Source organism: Erithacus rubecula, assembly GCF_903797595.1.
Source record: "Erithacus rubecula genome assembly, chromosome: 6".
Taxonomy (NCBI): Eukaryota; Metazoa; Chordata; class Aves; order Passeriformes; family Muscicapidae; genus Erithacus; species Erithacus rubecula.
Window position 1 is genome coordinate 44278261 of NC_136688.1, and position 23010 is coordinate 44301270.

At 38.6% G+C, this 23010-nt stretch overlaps 1 protein-coding gene across 1 annotated transcript in view; it reads left to right on the plus strand.

Annotated features, from left to right (window-relative positions):
• Positions 1 to 22194, plus strand: part of KCNK13 (potassium two pore domain channel subfamily K member 13) — a 44567-nt gene extending 22373 nt beyond the window's left edge. The window contains exon 2 of the mRNA XM_079309073.1: positions 19896 to 22194. Within this exon, the coding sequence (XP_079165199.1) occupies positions 19896 to 20788 (893 nt within the window). The 3' untranslated portion in view covers positions 20789 to 22194. The remainder of the gene's footprint in view (positions 1 to 19895) is intronic.
• Positions 22195 to 23010: the final 816 nt, after the last annotated feature.

A 23010-nucleotide genomic window follows, 5' to 3' on the forward strand; every position in this document is an offset into this window, starting at 1 on the left:
TCGTAAACAAAATTGTCACCAAGTAAAGAGAGCTTAAGTGAGAGCTACACTGATTTCCAGCAGGATGAGATGTGAATAGATTACAGGATTTTAAAAAGGCAAATATTAATTGCAAGGTTAGAGTCCATTATGTAGCGGCCTGTAAATATTTGATAGTACAAGATAAACCGGTGACAATCTATAGGTATTTGAAAACATAACCTCATGGGAAGAATGGATTTAGTTAAGATGAAAAAGCATGATTAATAGTAATGGGCTAATATTAAGCAATAAAGAGTATAAGAAAAATATCAGGGAAAAATTTGGAAATTTTATTAATCATTAGATATCAGATTGTGGCTTTGAATCAGCAGTGGTCTAGAAGATGCTTAGTGTTAAGTGTCCCAGCTGTGTGGCTTGTCTGTTAGGTTATGTGCAAATTAATTAAAATTTTTGTGACTATTTTCCAATTATATCCAGTTTTTAGTGCCAAGCAGAGTATGAGATGGACTACAATTGCAGATGCTGAGAGAACTGACAGGTTCAGTCATAAGCAGAAGAGGCCCCTATATAACATCTCTTCTAGTAAAATGTAGTTCTTGCACAGGAAAAGATATTTTATTATGTTATGAGTCAATGAGGGTTATTTTGTTAGATGCTTTGCAGATCCTACTGCATGTTACATTTTAGCCAATTTAATAACTTCAGTGAGTTAGAAATCTTGATATAATAAGAATCCTACTTTAAATTCAGGAATACCATGTAACACATAAATGCTATGTCCAACACGTAGCTTTCAGAATATTAAATATTTTCATAATTTTCTATGTAATATAGAAGTAATGTAGCTGAAATACTATGTAGCTTATTACTCAACTAGGCTATTGAAATGATTTGGGGATTTTTGTGTTTTCCCCCAGTTTTTAGCCATGTGAGATAATATTTATTTAATTTTCTAGATACTGAGTCATTTGTGCAAAGTTTTACATCTGTTATTGACAGCACATTTATATGTCACTAAATTTTCTATCTTGGTGTCTGACTCACCATTGTGTTTCCCCAGTGTAAACAGATTTTTTGTAATGGAGTTACAAAAGCATAAAAAAGAGGTGACTAAACATAGACGAACACTTTGACTAGTGTAGAATTTTCCTCTGTGGACATCCATGCACAGAAGATAAGAAAATATACAAATAGAGTTAATTTTATAAGCTGTGTAAATAGCTATGCTTTGGGAACTAAACACCTCTGTAAATTGCTATAGACATATTGTCTTACAGGCAACTGGCAGTCCTTCCCTTTACAAAGGCAGTTACCTGGCTGCTTTCAGAGGTGGGAAATACCATGCTGGGCATGCAAACACTATGATGCCATATCTATAATCCCTGGGAAACCAAACCATAACACTGGAGTGGTGAAGTGAACATCATTCTAAAAACATGTTTTTGCTTTTCTTTCCTGCCATTTACAATCTTTCCCAGCTGGGGACTCGGGGCCCCCATGCTGAGCATATTGGTTTGTATTGTGTGTCTGACCCTCAGTGCTGAGCCACTTTCAGAAGTGCAGAAGTACTTAGGTGGTGCTAACATGAAATGGGGACATCCACAGCTAGCAGCCAACAAACCTGGAGAGCTGCAGGGTTAACATGCTGCCTGTATAGGGAGGCTGGAAATGTGGGAAAGGCCAGGAAGATGTGAGGCTGTTGCTGTTCATGGCCTTTTGCTGTACATCCTTTCTGCTCCCACAGCAGCATAATAGGGCAGCTTCAGCTGTGGAAGTGGATGTGCAGTCACATGTAAAGTGACCTGTCCACGGGAAGTCAATTCCAGGTCAGTCATGCTGATACCTTATGCCAAGGGGATCAATTTGTTAGGTGAGTTGCAGTGTTTTTGTTATTTTAATACTTTAATATACTTTCCTGATAAGCACTTGTTTTCTACTCCTGGTACATCTGTTTAGTCAAGGAATTAGTGCTGTGAGTTGCTAAAAGAAAAGGGAGTCAAAGTTTTGCTACTAGCTTATAGACTTTGCTTCTCCTATGTCTTAGTTTTAAACAAATGCCAAATTAGGCAAACATTTAATTATCTAATGCAACTGCAGTGAGATTCAGTAAAATCACAATGGAATATACATTCCATTTCCATTCAAATGGAATAGAATATTTGAGTTTATGAGTTATGAAAAGTACAAGCAAATACCAGTGTAAAAATCTTGTGAATCATCATTTCATTAGCTTCCTCAGTTTTCAAAATTATTCTTTGCCATTGAGTTCAGCCAAGCCAAGATTTTACTCCAAGTGCAAGGGGTTTGTACACTTAACCCAATGGAATGGGTTTTTAAGTTACCCCATACAGGTTTAAAGTTATTAGGAAATATTTTGGAAATTCTGTGCCTCACCTGGTTTGAGAGTAAGTAACATGGGAGCACTGAAACATTTATTGTGACAGGCTGCCTTTAATATCCTGCTTCATTGCTTGTTTTATTCCACTTTGTCTTTGTTTGTTTTTTTTTTTTCTTTTTCTTTAAGAAGACACCTGAAGTATGTTAGAGAGACCAGATTTCTCTCCCCTGGTCAACTTTATCCTGTGTCTTTCTTGCTACAAGCTACATACAAAGAGTAGAGAGAGAAAATGAAGTTTTTAGGAAAAAGTAATGGAAATTATAGAATATAATGAGATTTGTTTTCTGAGAAAAGTCTAGAGGTCATTCTAATTTATGAAAAAGAAAGAGGCTGTGATTCTTTTGTGCTTGCATGAGAAACAGAAAAGGGATTATAGATACAGCCTGTCTAGCAGTTGGGTTTATATCATTTGACCAGCTTAGATTTTCAGTGTGTCTTTAATTTCAGCTTTTGAAGGTATGGCAGAATTTATCCATCAGCATTGACAGAGATTAATTCATTTAGAATTTATGAAGAAAGGGATTATTTTTGCTGCTGAAAATTTCATACTTTCCCATGTCAAGAAGTATTGACAGCAAGAATATTGAAATCATTCCAAGTAAATGACTATTACATTTCTTAATCTAAACAGTTTTGTTGCTTTAAACATAATCTCCCATCTTACATAATGTGCTTCCTTTCAGACATGAACAGTTTTGCTTTTTTATCTGTCATGTTTTCTGAACTTCATGTGATACATAGTGGGGAAAGTGACTCCTCCCATATATATCTGCATTCTAGGCATCAAACTACATGAGAAGATGCTCTTGTGGCAGGTATTTGTCTCCAGCTTCTAAAACAGAAGTCTAAAAAATAGAAAGAATGCTAGTCTAATGTTTTACTTTAGCTTTAATTACCACTCCATCTGCTGATAAACACAATATTGTAGCGGACAAGGTGATTATTTAATGGAAATATTTTTAAACCATCACTTTTTTGTAGTGTTTGCAGCCAAAATATTATGGCATTGTATATTGCTGCCCAGGAATCTGTCCAGTGGTAAAAGCAGAACTCACTTGCTTTCACTAACTGCAAACTAACTAAAAAAATCCTCTGCAGTTCCACACTGGCAATTACTGAAATGCTTTCTTGTTTTTCTCACTTTCAGTGGTCTAAGACTGTGTAATTAACAAATGAAAAATAAATGCTTGAGTGGGTTTGGATTTGTATTGTAGAGAAAAAAGTTTTTTCTGAGAGAACCAGTTATAACCCTATCACAATTGGTTTAAACCATTAAAAAATGAAGAGCACAGAAGATATCAGACTTCTGTATCACTGAAAGAAAATGTCAGGTCCATCCATTGCAACTGAAAGTGAAGAGAAGAATCATCAGTGGGATTGAATGGCCATCCATTGTTTGATTCATTTCTTGAAGCAAAGACCCATGCACTGCAATTTGTCCTGGCTTCAAGCCTGCGATTTCTCACCATGGGATAAACTAAGCAAATATGCAAGTTTCTGAAGGTAGTGACAATATTTTCAGTCATTCACATTTTGGAGAGGAGCTCAAGGGGAAGTGTGTGTCTTTGAGACTCAGAGTCACTGGGCGCATTGCACACCCGCTTCTTATCTGCACATGCCATCAACAACTGCTTTTCTTTCTAAAAGAGCTGAAGTTCATGTTTCCTGTCTTCACTTTATTCCAAGGCATAAGCCACACACCATCTGTGCACATTCATTGAAAGGCTCTAATTCTATCTGCCAAGCTAAAATGAAGCATCCCTTCCATAGGAGTACAATATTGCTTGTTGACACTCAGTGGGATTCATCCTAGAAGGCAGGAGAAAGTTTTGTCAGAAAAGGAGAAATTTTAGAATGTGTGAAAAGAACTCCAAAGTATCCATTGCCCACGAAGAGATGCTTAACTTTCTATGAAGAGTAAATGCAGCAATTTCCTGCATCTCATTACTTTAAATTGGCAAGACCAAGCTTTCATTGATGGAACTGTTCACTTGTTCTGCAGTGGGAAATGTTATCAATTATTTCTTAATTATTGGTGCCACTATTGCATTTTATCCAGTATGCCAAACACAGCACTTCATCTGTGGATGTGCACATGCTGTGCATCTGCTTTGAAGTGAAGTGTTGCTCTGTTCTATATTTTGTGTACAAAGCTGTAATTATCCCTTGCGATGTTCCAGTTAGTTTACCTGCACATAAATAGTAAGGGGATGAATCTTATAATGTGAAGAATGTCAGATTATTGATCTCTAGCAAATTATGCCTGTATCAAATGAAAAGAAAAAAACAGGAGAAGTAGAGCTGAATGTTGTCTTTGGGTAGAATCACATCTACTTAGAACCTGTTTCAGGTTTCTTTGAGCCGCTAGCAGACTTTCACTGTGTCTGTTTAATGATGATTAAGAAATGTTTGGAGAACTGAAGGTGTGACAATGCCTGATGTGATTTAGTTCAATTTATTGAAGTTTGTCTTGGATACAATCATCCTCTACTGAAAAACTAGCAGTTAAATATAAGCTGTCAATGACTATTTAACTATAAATTCTTCAGAGAGCTTTATTCTATCCTCTGGAAAATAGAAGAATAAAATAAATGATATCATATCATATCATATCATATCATATATCATATATTAAAAACCTCCTACTAAATTTCAGGATAAGTTCTTGTTAATCTTCACAGTCAATTTCTTGTCTTAGAAAAAAATAAAGCATGCACATAAATAAGGTTTGACTGAATAAGATCCAAGGAGACTTTAGTCTTTCTTGGGTTTGTGTTAAAAAGTGAGTAATTTGGCATACTTGAAAAAAAGGCTGACCTAGCAGAGCTGCCATCATATAAAGCAGAGGTGGATGGAGTCTAATCTGAACAAGTGTGTCCCAAAGGAGACTATTTGTGTAATGTCCATGTAATTACTATTCGTGTAATTTGTGTAGTTCCTCCCTCTCCTCCTGAACTGTCTGGACTTCTGTCAATGAAATGCCTAAGAAGAAATAAAACAGGCAAGCAAGCTAATCTAAGCTTTATCTTGGGTCTGGGAAAAGAAAGGAAACAGCAATGGGATGGAGTATTAAAATAAGAAAAACCAATTACCTGACGGTGGCCTTTGAGATGGAAGCAGCAGTATTGCACTCCTGGTTCCCCTGCACTGGTATCCACAGGAGAGACCAGGACAGCAGGAAAAGGCAGACTGGAGGGCACAGAGGAATAACACTGTCACAGGTTTCCAGCAGTAGCATTGACACGCATACCTGTTACCTTGCTTTCACAGAGCTTTCTGGCTCACTGCTGTAGTTGTGGAAAGGTTACAAAGCTGAGGCATGGTGCAATGCATGGATTGGTCCATCTTGCACTCCTAAATACAGCTGCAAAAGAACTGGAGATAAAAGTCAGCTTTTAAACTCAGATGTATAATAGCTGTTTCTGGTACTTTTTGTGGTAATGAAAGTAATGAAAATTTTTCTTCAATGACGGTTGCATGGAAGTGTAATCTGCTCTTTTCCTGGACAGCTGAAATATTCAGGTTAAACTGGCTTATACAAATGCCTGTCACATTCTTAAAGAGAAACTAAATTTCTCTAAAAGAACCTAAAATATAATTTCCCTAATGGTTACAAAATAACAAAACAAAACAAAAACACACAAAAAAGTGCCCTGTTAGATGTGAGGAAGGTAGTAAATTGACATCTGCAGATGTCAGCTTCTGCTTATCTTTCACAAGAGGAGAGAAGACAGCAGAGGATGGTGCAGAGCTGACTGTTTTGCTGTGCCTCTGCACCTCTCCATCTGCTCCCCATCCTTAGCAGCCTCATTTTAGAAAGGATGAAAACTCACATGTACATCTAGGAGCAATAGCATAACTTTTGGACTGCTGACACAATGGCTGTAGTGTTTAGAATTGCTAAAGAGCTTGAGATAATGTTTCATCAGCATTTACAACCTGCTCTGAGAACTGTTCCTGCTGGGCTGTTGTTTCTACTCTGCTCCATCCCCCCGGGTTTCTCAGCCTCTGCCTACATTCTCCTATACACAGTTGCCCATAGCAGCACCCATTGGAAGAGGCCCCTCTTCCAATGCTGTCATCTCCCCCGGAGGACAGAGCAGGAGCTCTGGCACAGATCAGCTCTCTGAGCCTCCCTGGTAAGCAGGGCTGAAGGAAACATACCTCCAGAAAACAGCAGTTTCCAGGAGTGAGAGGGCAACACATCCAACACCAAAAGCATTTGATGAATCACTTGCCTACTATGAGCTGGTCTGGTGGAAACATCCTGTCCCTGATGTTCTTCAGAGTCAGTGCTGGACCCCATTGTCCCAAACCCCTTCCACACCCAGAACCACTTCATCTCCACCACCTGCCTGCTTCTTGTGGGATTCTGCAACTAGCTGGATCAAGACTGAGCTGGTTACAAGTACTCTGACAAAAGCTTCATTGTAAAACTGGAAGAGAGTAGTTTTGGATTAGATATTAAGAAGGAATTCTTTACTGGTTGCCCAGAGATTGTGGATGGCCCATCCCAGGAAGTGTTCAAGGCCAGGTTGGATGAGGCTCTGAGTAACCCAGTCTAGTGAAAGGTGTCATGGTAGGGGTATTGGAAAGAGATGGTCTTTAAAGTCCCTTCCAGCCCAAGTCATTCTATGATTTTTAACCTCTCCTTTGGATCAATGTGAGGGTACAGCTACACTGGCATAAGAAAGTGCCAGGGACAAGTGGGCAACTGTTGCTGTTGCCACTGAGATAAATTCTTACCAAATTTCTGTGTAAACTGCGAAAGCTGGGGTTTTTTATCAGTGTAGATAGCAACTGCTGTATTTATGTGGCAATGCTGGTGTAACTACAGCAACAGGACTCAAACAGAACTTGGTAGGTGGGATTCACTTACAGTGAGATCCACTGGAGTTCTGCATTCAAATATGCCATCACCTGAAAGTATAAAGGATTTGGTATAAGATGTCCAACGCTGATACAGAGCCAGTATCTCTCAAGTCTGTTCCCAGAGATGCAAATCCCAGTCTCTTTCAACATTGCTGTTGAGATGTCTGGACTCAGATCTGCACTCTACATCAGGCCATTTATCCTCACTCCAAGCTCTTTCCCCATTCTCTTTCTTTTATTCCTTCATCCCAAACATATTCTTGCTTTAGTGAAACCATAGATCTGTAGCTTTTGACCCATGAGATTACACAAATTCCTTTTAGCCAGACAGCAGAATTGCAACAGCAATTAACATGGCTAGATGTGGCAAGATGTCTGATCAAGAAGAGTGAAGATGGTGTATCATTATTCAAAATAGTGGTGCAGCCCAAAACTAGGTATTGAGGCTTCAAAATCCTGTAGCCTGCCCCCCATTTTCTTATTTGGTGTGCATTACCCTTAATAGGAGGGAGTTATATTATTACTGTTCTTATAGCTATTGCTGTTCTAATGATTAGATACAAATCAGAAAAGAAGTGTGCTTGGCAGATTTCTAATAAACATGGTGAATTAGAAGTGTATTATGGCTTCTCAAACTGCATGTGAATTCCTACTGGTCATGTACAGCATGGGTTTTAGAGAGACTTGGAAAATACCAGATGTGTAAATCTTGGAAGAGAAGCATATGGAAACAGTAGTGGGAACCTAGATTTTCCTTAGCTAGTGCAGTGGGTAGAAAAACTTACTCACAAGATACCTCCCTACTCAAAGCAGTGAACCTGCTGTTAAGATTTTAAATTTCTTCAGCCTGTCAAATTGTTTGTGTGCCTGACCCAGCTCTTGGGGATTAGTACAGGCTGCACTGTGTGCTTTGGTTCACTCTAAAGAGAATACTGCTGCAAAGGATTGTGTAAAATGGGGAATACAGAAGTTTTAAAATAATGTGTTCGCATCTTACAAGCCAAAGCAGGAAAGCACATTTCATTTTTAAAGACATCTGTACTGTACCAGTTGGTATCATTGTGTTGAGGAAGACCTGATCCTTGAGCAGACTCTGTTGGCATGTGCTTACTCGTACAGCACTGGAATAAATCTGCCATTTCCTCACACCTGCTCACATCAGTAAATTGGGACTATGCTGAATTACCTGCCCTCACACTGCTGAGTTTAAAAACTGTCACTTCAGCCTGTTTAAAATAAAATTATTTGGAGGACATCATAATAAAACCTCAGAATTTACTAGCTGAGTAGAACAAATAAAGTAATATTAAATTGTACTAGAAGAAGCATAACTGTATGGTCTCCTTAAATGGGTGCTTTTTATGATGATATATTAAAGGTGGAAATCTGGGGTTTTTAAAGCTGCATTTTCTAATGTACCAAAAGTAATATACCATAAGCATTGATGTTTTCAGTAAACCTGAGGTGAGCAACATACCTGAAAAAAATAATTCCATGTGCTGAATAGGCTGCAAAGCAAATGGTGTCTTTGCCTGAATCATTAGAGATCTCCTCAGATGCAGTGGTTCCAAGGTAAAAATGGCAAAGTCTTAAACTGAAATTGTGAATGTTTTGTAGAAAGACAAGAGTGGAAGAACTTCACATCTTCTTCCCCACAAGCTCCAAGGCCTCAGCTGTGGCAAGACATGTAGGAGGTAATCTACAGAGCACTGTGTGTTTTCATAACTGAGTTGGGAATAAGAACTGAAATACATTATTATTTTGTGTTGAATATGTACCCTAACAATATATGGAGAAAATATAGTAATTTTCCATTCAAACTATATATTTTTAGGCACAGAACCTTGTTCTCAAATTTAAATTGATATGCAGTAAAGTAAATCTGGTTTGCTAATATCCTGTAATAATTTTATGAGAACAAATTGGTTCTTACATTAAAACTTGTCTGGGAGGCAGTACCCAAAATTCAATCATGTGCATGATGACAGTTAGCCCAGCCTTCCTCATGTCTGTGGTTTTTATTGTGTCAGTAAGTATGTTGTGTTTAATCTCTGTTAAATGCTGGAAGCTGATTAATGAGATGTCTCTAAGAACTTTCATAGTAGGCATTTTCTAATATACATGATTTATTTAGTAATGAAGCAAGGTAAAAATAGTTTTTCTGAGCTTGAATTTTTGCTAAGGAACACAACAGAAATATTACATCTAACCCAAAATGAAAGGAGAAGATGGGAGGGAGGGTGAGGGGAAGGACAGAATGTGCAGCAGAGCTGGAAGAGCAAGCAGGGAAGCAGGATTCCTTTAAAAACTAAAAGAATTCCCAGCAAGCTCAGATCAATGGTCCCCTTAGTCCCCTAGCCATTCCAATCCTAGCAGGAGGTGATGCCATTTGAGGATGCAAGCCTGGTCAAAGTCATAAATACACCCCTTGTACACCCTTGGCATCCAATCATTGGATGTGGATGTTAGAAGGTACCTTCTCTGCTTGTGGACCCTTTGTCCAACAGCAGGCCTTTTTCAAGGCAAGTTTACTAGACATGGAAATGGACCTTGACCTGTGTGCAGGACCTTGTCGAAGGCCTTGTTGAACTTCATGAAGTTTGCACAGACACACCTCTCAAGTGGTCATTTGAATTACCTAAAGCTTTTCATTGCATTGTCTTCTGTTAGGAGAACTATTAGCAATGCATTTTGAAAAATAAAATCATAAAGCCATGAACATGTCAAGATTATATAAAAACACATTTTAGCAAGGACTTTTTAGTCCTTTTGTTATTTCACAAAATACTTTTGTACTGGACCAGCTAATTTCATCATTCAACATTCTAATGCTAATTTATGCTTAAGGCATATTGTACTCCTGACAACAGTCTGGTGTGGTTTTGTTTTTAGGGTTTTTTTCCTATATTTTGCACTTATGGGAGTTTGGCAGCTGTGGTCTGCCTATGCTGCTGGAACAGGGTTAATTTTTCTCTGTCTACATCATTCTTTATCATATGTGTTGAGAATTTTTTGAAAATGCTACACATAAAAGCATGATCTTTTCCTCTTCTTTTAAAACCCCTTTGGAGAATGTGACTTATTTTTCTGCTTGTTAGAAAAGTTGCTGTGACTTTGAAAGCAATAATTTCTTCAGCTCCTGGCTGGGTGATTTTTTCTGTGTAGTTCAAAAACCTTCCTTTCACCAGTTTGATAGACTCTGTCTCCTCAAGTACTTCACTAACAACCTTTTTCTTTTAGAAGAGAATCCTTTGTGGCTCAGGATTTTGTTCCTATTTTTCAGCATGTACATTATATGCTGTATCAAAGCCTTTTCATGTAGGGCAAACTGTTTTGGACTTAGCTTCCAGGAAGACTTTATAGAAAGACAGAAGATGGCACAGAATCCTTTTAGTGCAGAAAAGACTTGATAAATAGCCTCAAAACTTCCAAATTTCTTTTTACACAGTTATCTACTGGACACTTAGAGCCCTAAAAAATCCTATAATTTAATTACGTGCTTCTTTTCCAAAGCAAAAGGTGCTGTTCAGCTGGGGAATAAGTACTGTGAAGTTAAACCTATTACTAGTGCAGGTGGCATATTCAAAGCTTCTAGAAAGAGTCAAGACTTTACTTTGTCATTTTTTCAAAGGTTTTAAAATTGACAAATAGATTGTATTTGGAGTAAATTGGGCATTTTTGCTTCCTCTAGAAGAATACTCAATGAATTTAACAGGCAATACTACTGTGTTTTTGGATAAACGTATTTAGTAAAAGCCTTCTCAGCTTCACTAATTTCATAAGCAGAGTGTGAAAAATAATTTTAATTAAATTTAGTTACTTAACTGATCAGCATTGACAGTATCAAGTAAACCATGCCACATCTGTGAAAAGAGTATATACAGAGCTGAGTGTTGTCCATAAGCTGCCACCTGCTGAACCATCATACTTCCAGGTTTAACAGCTTCCCAAAGATTGGGAAAAGCTATCTTCCAAAATAATCTGAAATATCTATGATGATTCTTGTGATAAATTTCTCTTTGTGCATTTTAAAATGCATTTCCTTCTTTAAACAATAATGTTTGAAAAGATGGGCTCTTCTGAAGTCCCTGTTCCTTAGCATGAAGGCCAGGACTTCAGGCTTCAAGAAAAGGAGCAGCTCACTGCCTTGCACCCCAGAGTGCATGTAACCTTTTCAAAGTTCAGCCAGGCATTTCACCCACAAAAATTTTATATTTTTCAGCCTTCTAATTTCTATTCAGGGATTGTCATCCTAGAAGAGCTCACTTTCTCTGGAGGCTCTCAAATATTTTGTTGGAAATAATAGTTGCAGATACCTCTGGGCAGAGAGGAGAGCTCCTCTAGAATGGCTCACGCTTCCAACAGCAGTGCACTAATTGCTCACAAAAAAAAGCAATCCAGTTAACCCACTTGCAGAGAAAAATCTTATAAAGCAGAGAGAAAATAAAGATTTATTCAAATAAATAAATAATTTAAATAAAGATCTTTAAATAAAGATGTCAAAAGCTATTATGGACCCGTTAACTTTTAGTCAAAAATCAGAAATGGTTTCACAACTTTTCCTCTGAAAGGATTCACTGCAATTTTATATCTGCGTATATGAACATTTCCAGACATTAAAGTATATGATCTTTATTTCCACAAATCTGTAAATATCTGACTGGAAAGCCAGAGATCCCTGTTATCCTCTAGATGAATTCCCGTCCAACTGGGCACCTACCATGCAAGGGAGGCCAGGCTGAGCAAGGGGGCTGGACTGGCCAGTCTCCAGAGGTCCCTTCCAACCTTAGCCACTGTCTGATTTTGGGATGCCCATTGTACATCACTTGCTCAGTTATATCAGAAAATGCCTAGCTCTGTAGCCTTTAGCTACTCCTTAACATCTTGCTGTAGTCTCATTCAGTTCTGCCTGCCTCTGCATGCCTGTCTTGTCCTTGTTTAACAGTTTGCGTGGGTAAGGCAAATGCTGAGACTTGGGATATGCCTGATGCACAGTGAGCAGAACTGATCATCACCCAGAGAGGTGAGAAGAGATTCAGCCCTTGAAATAGGTGTTGTGTTGTGGGTGTTTTTACATTTGCAATAGCACAACACTTTCACAGCAAGCCAAAGTTACTGTGGAGGATTTGGAGTAGCAGAGCATTGAACCTTCCCATCATATTTTACAAATGGGTCCTGTTTTACATGAATGTTTGGACCTGTTAAAATCATGTGAGTGGGTTTGATCACTGAAATTTGCTTGATCACTGCTTCAGAAATTTGCCACTAGAGCTGTCACTAAAAGAGCATCTCTGGCCTCACAGGAATCTATGCTTTAGATTTAGGACACCCATGAGCCAGGGACTTAGCAAGTCCTTTTGCATTTTGAAAAAGCCAGACATTTCAAAAACAAAGGTACACACCTTGCTGTTCTGTGAATAGAAGCCAGCACAAGGTTTCAGCAATGACTTACTCTTTTCACTGAGCCAAAATTCACTGTGCTTTCTGCTGTTGTCACATCTCTTTGATTTTTATGCCTTCACTATGGTATCTTAATTTTGTTTTCACATTTTTGTACCTCGTGCCAAAAATGCTTTTTTTTTTGGTGGGTGGTATAGTCTTTGAAGAATCTCAGCACTATTCTGGTTGAGCAACCTGGTCTAACACATGTCCCTGCCCCTCACAGGGGACTTGGATTAGATGATCTTAGAAAGCCCCTTCCAACCCAGACTATTCTGTAATTCTATGATTGCTTGACAAACTCAGATTTTTCCCCAAGTGTCCACCCATCAGCATGCCTCACCCCAGAACAAATGTTTGCTTGCAAAATTAAAAGAAAAAAAAAAAAGATAAATAGCCTTTGTCCCCTTCATAACTCCTGACTGTTGAGACACAGATTAACAGATAAGAAATTCAGAGTTAATAAAACCAAAGTTGAAGTTTATCATCATGTGCTCCATTGCAACCACTATCAGATTTTTCATATCTCCATTACCAGCTGTCCAATGATGAATATTCACTGAAATCTCTGATAATGTTGTCTGTCATCATTCACCAGTTTTTAAAATTTTAGTTACAATTGCAATCTGCTTCTGATGTTGTATGGAATATTTCAAAATCCTTATTACACACAAGACCAACAGCCTTTTCTCTATGGTGTGACCTCATGGGCCTTGTACTTGTAGTTCCTGCAGCACCTGCTTGAGTACTATGACTTTTTTTCCTTTATTCTTAGCTTTTTTGGGGACTTCTGTCAGTCTCCAAGAAACTAAAGCAGCATCTGTACTGTCTTTTATGCCATGGTCTTTTGATCTGTCCTTTAGTTTGATGTATCCAAGCATCAGGCCAACCTAATTTTCTGGGTGAGGTTTTTGTTTCCTGGAAAGTAGCAATGTTGATGCCCTTGGCTACCAAACTTCCTCTCTGACATCCAGATAAGGCTTGAAATTGGTTAGGAAAATGTAATCACACAAAAACACACCTGCACATATACTGTTTCTTCAGCTTACCAAAAATAAGTTCTTATCTGTGTCCAGCTTCCTTGCAGTCTGTAATCTTGAAGATGTTTTTCTTTACGTTTTTGAGCTTAATACAGCCGAGATATTTTTGCTTTACTGGAATCACAAGTTGCTTTAAATTGTTGGTATATAAAGCCAGGGAAGAACTTTAATTTTACACTGTCCCCTCCAGTGAGATGCCCCTAACTGTATGTCCCCAAAACGATGCAAGCAGGCCCCACTTGTTTTTTACCCCTGAGGGAGTCAAAATATCTGCCTTATTTCCCATAGTTTTACCCCTAAATGAGAGGAAATGCTAAAGCTTCATTCCATAGAAAGGCTGTATATGTCAGCAATAAAGGAACAATAAGCAATTTTAAACTAATCTTTGAAAATTCTTGAAATACAGGCAGCTTTGTATGATTCAAAAGGGAAAATTTTAGAGAAGGTGAACTTACAGCTTAATGAGTACACAGTATTATGTTCCTATTCCATGATAGTTGGGGTTATTATGTTTACACAGACTGAATGACTGCAAACAAACCCTTGAAACAGTGTTAATTAGATTCACAATTCAGATAAACTATTACCTTGCCAAGATGAATTATCATTTGAAGTTACTGCTCTTTGTTAGTAAGGTAGACTATTCAACAGAAAAGAAATGTTTCTGTTCAACAAAAAAGAAGTTTCTACATATGTATATGTATCTGGCTTAGATGTAATTTTGTATATTTTTCAGTTTTGCATGTATATATATACACAAATCTTGTCCACAGAACTGCCACTCATCAGTATTACTATACCCATACCAAGGCAAAAGCTGTTAAGCACATTTGAGCACAGGATTTCAGGTTTTCTTGGAGGTACAAGTGCAGGCACAAGTGCCTTTTTACATAACATACTAAAATGAAAATGTAATTGAATATTAAATGCAAATATTGTATTTCATATTCAATGTATATTCTATAATTAGATTAATGTTTATATGTTTTAAGCCTAAATAAAAACCTTTAAATGACTGTTCAACAAGTAATGAAGTTTGAAAATAGTAATAAGGTATTTCAAAACTGGACTTTGTACTATCCTTCTAGTAATACAAAAGCTGTACAGAGGTACAAATCTATCTAGGGGTAATGGAAAGGCACTAGACCTAGGACCTCCAGCATCAAAAACTACATAAAAATTATAAACAGAAACCTTAAGGTAGTCATAAAACATTTATACATTGAATTTATGTTCACACAGCAGTTGTAATAAGGCTGTGTACATTTCTTGGAGAAGACATGATGTGAATGTTAAGTAAAATATATCCTTAATTATATAAATCAGAATGGCAAGGTTTCCATAAATTATCTTATGTGAAAATTGTGCAATAATGAAAATTACAGTCATGTATTCTTTAAGGACTACACAGACATGACAACATGTGTCAACAGATCCCTCAGAATGTCTATTTAAACTATTTTTTGATGGCATTGTTAATTTAATGTTGTCCCTTTGGCATTCCTTCTACTTGTGTCTCTTAGATTCCTTAAGATTGGAAGTTTTTCTTAAGGTAGGTTTCTTTTCAAGGCAGAACATGCAGTTTCCCATATGTGAAATGAGAGAAGGGCAGTAACAGGCACCCAGCTCTCCAGACAAGGTTTAACAATGACTCTCTGTGAGCTGAACTTTGCTGTGTTAAATAGAGACATTTCCTCACACACTAACACAAAAACAGTTCTTCTTATGCCTTCTAGAACAAATCGAGGTTTTGCTATTTCTAGCCTTGAAGTCCCATTCACACACTTGGTGTGACACTAACCCACATCTGTGTCACAGGGTTGGGTTTGCAGAAGCCTTTTCTCAGAGAGCAAGAAATGTTATGCCCAATCTCTTACACGAGTTTTTTGACCCAGTGATGGCACAGACAGAGCACAGCATCCATGCAGTCCTCAAATCATTATCTCCAACCAGCCCTTCAGCCTCACTGAACCAGTGACAAGAGTTCTGTCTGTCAGGTGTGATGAGTCTCCAAACAAGTTAGAGAGGGGAAAAGATCTCATATCTGTATTTTTTCATCAAGACATCCTACACTATTAGTTCCAGCATCAGTGTTGTCCTTTTGGAATGGACTGAACCCTGCCAGGAGGTCTGCAGAAGGTTACATCCCTCTCACCCTGCCTGTGCATGACATAGCAGGTGCACTCTGGCAGATGGAAGCAGCAGCAGCAGCAGCACTCAGGGCAGGTCCCAGGTCACCAAGCAGCTGAGCACTCATCACAGCAGTCTGCATCTATGACTCAGCTCAAATAGCCCTGGAGACATTTCCAGGTATTACAGCTCTGGAGTGCTGCATATGCTGGGCAGGAGGTGCAGTGGTTGCTTGGGCAGACAAATGCAGAAGCAGAAGAGCATAGAGCATAAAGGAATGCTGTTATAGCCATGTATCCCTGCCTCTCTGGGCAGGCTGAGCCTTTCCCCACCACTCATCTGCACAAGAAAACAGCATTGGCAATTAAATAAATGATACCACACCCCAGACTGTCCCAATAAAATATTCTTTGTCAAATAATTGTTATATTAAAGGAAAGTTTAATGGCTAGCTCATTCTCCCTTCCTCATAAGAGACAAGACCAAGATGGTGAAATTAATGTTTAAGACAACATGCATGGATGTATATCTCACCAGCCAGCCATACAGTTCAGATACTGATCTTCCACTGATGGGAAAGCAGAGGTGCCTGCATGCATATGTGTGTGTGTGTGTGTGTGTGTGTGTGTGGTTTTCTGCATAGACTTAGCAAAATCAACAACACTAAAGGTGTTTTTTCATATCAGAAACTGGATCTAAGTGCAGGTTTATTGCTGTCAGGCAGCTGTGACAGCACCATACCTGCTTCCATCAATGTGTCCTATTACACAGTGGAAGTCTTCTCAGAAATGAGTCTTTTTCTTCTCTTTCTGGAAAGAAGCACTTAATGTCCTCCTTCCTTTCTGGAACAGGACACTTCTACAAGCTTGCTAACATAGCAGTGTCATGAGGGCAGCAATGTGACAAGATGTGAGAGTCCTTTAGCTGTTCCTACAAGTCTCTACAGGTGAGAATTGCTCTAGCAGAAGTAGTTTTGTTAGGAGTACATATCCTGCTCAGAGAGCACCAGAGGAAGTTATCATAGCAGAAATGAATTTTACCTAAATATTGGTGTCTGCACACTGTTGGAACAGTGCAAAGTAGAGGACATTTTCTCAAAGGAGTCTTTGAAGTACAGCTTCTGTTAGAGTTGTTTCTTCTGTCTATTTTAGAAACACAAAACATCCTTATGTAGATTGTTTAGTACAAAATGTGTCTGGAAAAAAAGAGGGTCAAAGGGTCAGAGTCTTTGCAGGTGTCTAAGACTTCCCATATTTCTCTTTACTAATTATTATTTTCTTGATTTTTTTTTCACTGCAATTGAAAGTCTTTGTCCTATTTTGGTTCACACCTATCATGAATCTCAATTATTATCCATTGTCTATTTCATTGGAAATTCATCATTTCCCCAGTGAGTATTTAAACCAAACTGACAAAGATAAAGAAATAAATATAAAATACATTAGGAATACAGACACGACATCACAAAGAGCTCTCATTGTGGGCTAAACTGGAATGCTGGTTTTTGTTGATGTTTATATTTCTAACATCACAATGACTCGTTGCTATAGTGTTGCCCCTTCTTTCTGCCTACTTCCTCTTGGTGGGAGGGGCAGGAGCAGTGAACATCACACATTCAGAAAGGAGATGAGGCATCTCAGAAAAGAGACATATTTTTCAGAACAATAGACCCAATTGCATGATCTAATTTGACTGTGAAATTCATATGTCTGTCCCAGTCTCCTTACACATATGCTATATGAGGCACCCCAGGCTTCATTTGTGAGAGATTAGGACTGCTGAACTATTTCTCATACTTTTCCATGGCATGAGGTGCATCAGGAAAAGAAAAGTGAAGATTTAATTACTGTGACCTGTGAATGTCAGGACATCTAGAATTAAAACACAAAATGCCAAACCGTGTGTCACCAGACAGAGGGAGATGAGTGTGGGTAATGACTCACGAGAAACACTTACAGCAGTTGGTAGCACTGGGGCAGTTTGCAACAGAAAAGATGAAATTGCCTAATATTGGCCTGGAATAGGCAGTTGATGCCCATTTTGTCTTGTTAGATTTCAGTACAATCTTTTTGCTTTTAAATTGAGATTAATATTTGCTTGATGCTATTCACTGTTGGCTTTTGGAAGATTCTGCTTTAGAACTTCCTTTTGGACCTCAGTCCTTCTTATCAAACTGGCTATTGATGAGAATTACAGCTGCTCGCTTTTCTCCATTTATGCCCAGTACTTCAAGAAATAATGAAGTGTGATAGTATTATACTGTCATTGTGATTTTCCTTTTTAGATTTTTTTTTTTAAATATAAATATACACTTTTGGTTACCACATAATATAACCTGAACACACAGGTTCACATGATGGAGGTCATGACTTACATATAAGCCAGCCTGCACCGAAAATAATCATTAAAACTAGAATTATAGAGGGATCAAGTCATGATCAGAAAGGGATGGTGGAAAGCAAGAAGAAATACTTGTGTGCCAAAGGCAACAACAGGAAAAAAAATTCTTGTAAAGAATGTTTTTTCTGTAGTTTATCACTTGTCTTGTTATCCACACCACAGAGCTGCAGTCCAGCTCTCCCAAGCAGAGAAATACAATGAGGAGGCTGGAGCCTCCTTAGGACCACTTGATGTTTGACTGTGGATTCAGGCAAAAGTGAAGTGACCCTGGACAGCCCACACTTGGAGCTGCTGTTGGTGGGGCTTGAGCTGGAGGGGTGAGGATGAGGGCTGGCACTCTGAGTATAGTGTGAGGCAGGACAAGTGTAAGAGAGGAATTTCTGCTGGCAGCAAGTTCCAATGAAGGGAAAGAGGTGCAGTTTGGCACTGTTGGAAACATGGTCTTTTCACATTGCTCTTGTCTTTGAAGTACAAGTGTATCATACTGATTATATTTTCTTGTATTTCTCAGAGCCTAATCTTTTTATTTCATAATTGGCATCTCATAGTTACAAAGAAAAATTAAAAAAACAGTGTCTCCTGTGATTTTTCTGTCCTGTCAACAAAAATGTTTTTGCTTAGTTGGTCAGCTATGTAGCCCATTAATAATCCTGATAAAACACTAGCAAAGATTTGTCATGACTGTTACTCTAATCTACTTAATGCTGTTCTGGACATATTTTTATTCTTTAGCAATATCTTATTAAATAAAGATTGTCTTATCAACAGTTTGAACCAAAACAGAATTACTATTTTCAGGCTTTAGGATGGGAAATATTTGAGAGTAGACTAAAGCACATCTGGCCTGAGAAATCCCATGACAAGGAATCAGACCAGAGGAGACTTTTGATAAGATCCACATGCAGACTTGAGCTGTGGAGTGGGACACAGAGAAATAGAAAAACTTCAGCAGTGCTGATTTTAAAAGGGATGATAATGAGTGACAGACAGCTGAGTTGGATGCAGGGCATCTTTAACTCCTGCAGGGACACTGATGGGGGGCTGATGGTCCTGTCAGAGGCTGTGTCATGTGATGTGTGCTCCCAGCCTGGGCTCCCACAGCCAGGCTACAGTGGGTGCTGAGTGCTGGGCAATGTGCCACTTGCACTAGCACCAGGAGTCGTGAGCCTCAGAGAAATTTCACCTTGTGTTCCAAAGACTTGGTGCAGATGGATCTCTGGAAGGCAAGAGCCACCCCTGGGACAGAGCCGTGGTGCAGAAAAGCATCAGACTGAATAAAGTGGCGGCAATAACCCCAAAGCCTGGAAGCAATCCAAAGCACAAAGAGAGAAAGAGTGAACCTAGCAACCAGACCAAAATTCAGACCTCCTCTAAACTCTCTTTTCCTGTCTATGTGTTTTGTTCTGCTTTTTGTTTCATTCTGATTCTGGAGGAAATGCTGGCATGTGTTCCTTCCCTTTACAGCTCAGACATAGTCAAGCACAAGTGGGTAACATCTGGGGACAATATATTTTTTCTCAAAGTTTGGCTGTAGCACAGGGAATTGCTACCAGTTCATCAGTCTTACACGTGATGGAAGTCCTAACATGGTACCTACAGGTTATTTTCTTCAACTGTTCTTTTTTGTTTTCCAGGGTTTGGTATGACCACCCCAGCCACCATTGGAGGCAAAATTTTTCTGATATTTTACGGCCTTATAGGATGTGCAGGGACTATTTTGTTCTTTAACCTGTTCCTGGAGCGCTTGATCACTGTCATAGCTTACGTCATGAAGTCCTGCCACGAAAGACAGCTGAGGAGGAAAGGGGTTCTCCCTCACAATGGCCGGCGGGGCTCGGGGACCTCGGAGGCGGACAGCCTGGCGGGCTGGAAGCCCTCTGTGTATTATGTTATGCTGATTTTATGTGTAGCATCCCTCATCATTTCCTGCTGTGCCTCTGCAATGTACACACCGATTGAAGGGTGGAGTTACTTTGACTCACTTTACTTCTGCTTTGTGGCCTTCAGCACCATTGGCTTTGGTGATCTGGTCAGTAGCCAGAACATCAGATATGAGAGCCAAGGCCTTTACCGCTTTGGCAACTTTGTCTTCATACTCATGGGGGTGTGCTGCATCTACTCCTTATTTAATGTGATCTCTATTGTCATCAAGCAGTCCATAAACTGGATATTAAAAAAGTTTGCCTGCAAGTGCTGCCACAGATGCCAAAGAAGATTATTTCGCTCACGGAGGAATGTGGTGATGCCAGGAAATGTGCGCAGCCGGAGAAACATCTCCATCGAGACGGACGCTGTCAACGAGAGCAACACCGACGGACGCCGTCTGTCAGGAGAGATGATCTCCATGAAGGACTTCCTGGCCTCCAACAAAGTCTCACTGGCCATCATGCAGAAACAGCTGTCAGAAACTGCCAATGGGTATCCAAGGCAAATGAGCTCTAATTCGAAGCAAAATGGATTCTCTGGTGGGGTTGGAGCCCTGGCAATTATGAATAACAGACTGGCAGAGACAAGTGTGGATAGGTAAAATAGTAACAGTAATAACAGTGAAACAGTGTGAACCATTCAGCAGGTATTGAAACAACATGAATCAAGTGAAATAGCTAGGGAGAAAGCATGCCAGAGGGTGGGATGATTGAAGAGCATACCTTCTGATGGAAGACCTCTTGAGTTTTTTGGGGGCTGTCACCTAATGTTTTTGCATTGCACCAGTCCTGGCCTTCCTTCTTCCCCATCACTCTGCTCCTCAAGCAGGTTACTGCAGGAGGATTTTAATTTAGCCTTCAGATAAAATTTCCATGTCCTGTTCTTCTCCATTACGTGACATACAGATTTCAGGGTAAGAAATCTGTGGGATGGGAAGAAGCCAAGTGTGTCTACAGAACACATTCTTAATTCAGAGATTGTTTGAAGTTTTCTGTCTTACTCTCATCATGCCTGTTTGCTGGAAGTGATTTATCTGAGACCAAAAGATGAATCAGCCTTTGTGATATTGCAGGTGTAATTTGATGGAAAATAGTATGAAAGTTGGTGGGTATATTCTGGAGATATTGTAATGTGAATTGGGAGAGAATTTTGCCTTTAAAAATTATTTAGTCTTTTCTATAAGAGGATACTGTCAAAAGTGATAGAATAAAAATTTATCCTTCTTTTGTTTACTTTTCTTCATTTACAAAATGTGATTATTTTCCAGGGATGCTTTTTCTTCTAGAATTGAATCACTGTGGCTGTTTTAAAAATGTCATATTAAATTGAAAATTGACATACTGATGAGTGGTATGAATTATTCCACAATAGCAATCAAAGACTTTCCAAATTTCTGTTCATATTTGCCTCAATTGTGACTGAAGCATCAGGATTGTGTAATGCAACTAAAGCTGAGTTTACACAACAGTCTTTAGTGTGCAATTAGATTCCCATGCCGGCATCCAGAGTGTTATTATAAATGGCTGTGATCACAGAATCACTTTGGCAGTGTTCTTTTTCTTTTTCGTGTAACTCTGTCATTCTTCATCTGTTTCTCTGGTTTTCAGTGATAATAATGACAGGGTTTTGATTAGGGAAATAGAAAATGTTTAAACTCCCTGTTTTTCTCAATGAAATGCTCTGGGTGTTCATTATGACTAGAGAGGAAATTTCAATGAGAAGAATAATAACAGTGAGAAGACCATGAAAATAGGAAAATAAGTGATCTTTAATGACAGTGAAATCATCCTTTGTATTAGGTAACTAGAGGAATAAGGGATTAAATTAACATAAAATCCAGCAAGAATTTAAGGAAGACTGGACTGAATTCCTGATTCTCCTTTAAACATACAACGCATTAAAGCTAAACAATATATGAGAGTGTAAATAAGCAGAATTGGTCACAAAGGACCCCATCTCCTGGAAAGAATAGTGTATGCACCAGGTCTGAATGTTTTTCCACAGCTGGAAAGCCCTTCAGAATAGTGCAATATTAGGAACTCTAGAACATCATTATGTAGTTCTCTTATACAGAACAATGTAGATAGCCTTTTCAGTTTAATTTGTATTCGGAATTACTGTCACAGCCTTTTTCTTCATTCTGGCCTAAAGTTCTTTTACTTTGGTTTCTAATATTGTAGAATAATATTTTTATACTCATTTTATCAATATTGGAATTTGAAAACAAAAGCTTGGAATTCTTTCATATAGTAAGCTAACCCCAGATATTCAACATATTTACTTAACTAGTGAAAAGATTGCAAGCTCTTTTTACATTATTAGGGGTAAAAATCCCGATTTAAACTCAAATCCCGCTATTCTTAGTTACAAGGAAAGCTTCAAGCTGAAGTCCTCAGTCCAAATTCTGATATCTGTCAACTCATCTGTGCAGCAATGGAACAATCTTAACAGTATCCCATTATATTTGCATTAATGTAAAATCTGCATCAGCTTCCAAACCCTAACTTCTGTGAGAAAAGCAGTTTTGTTTGGTTCTTTTGGGGGGGGGGTTGTGTATTATCAAAAATTGCCACAGAGCTATTTCAGATGAAATTATAATACCTAAGATCCATTACACTGTTACACTTTTTTAATTCCTTTGTCTCAATCTTATGGAATAAAAACACTTGGCTATAAAAAGAAGTCCTGCTCTGAAGCCTTCTTTCCAAATTCATTGAGAAACCCCCTCTGTTCACTGCCTGTAACCCTGAGATCTCATTGTTAGTTATGTGCTCCCCTGCCTAGCAGAAATAGTACAGAGCTGAACTCATTGCTTCAGCAATC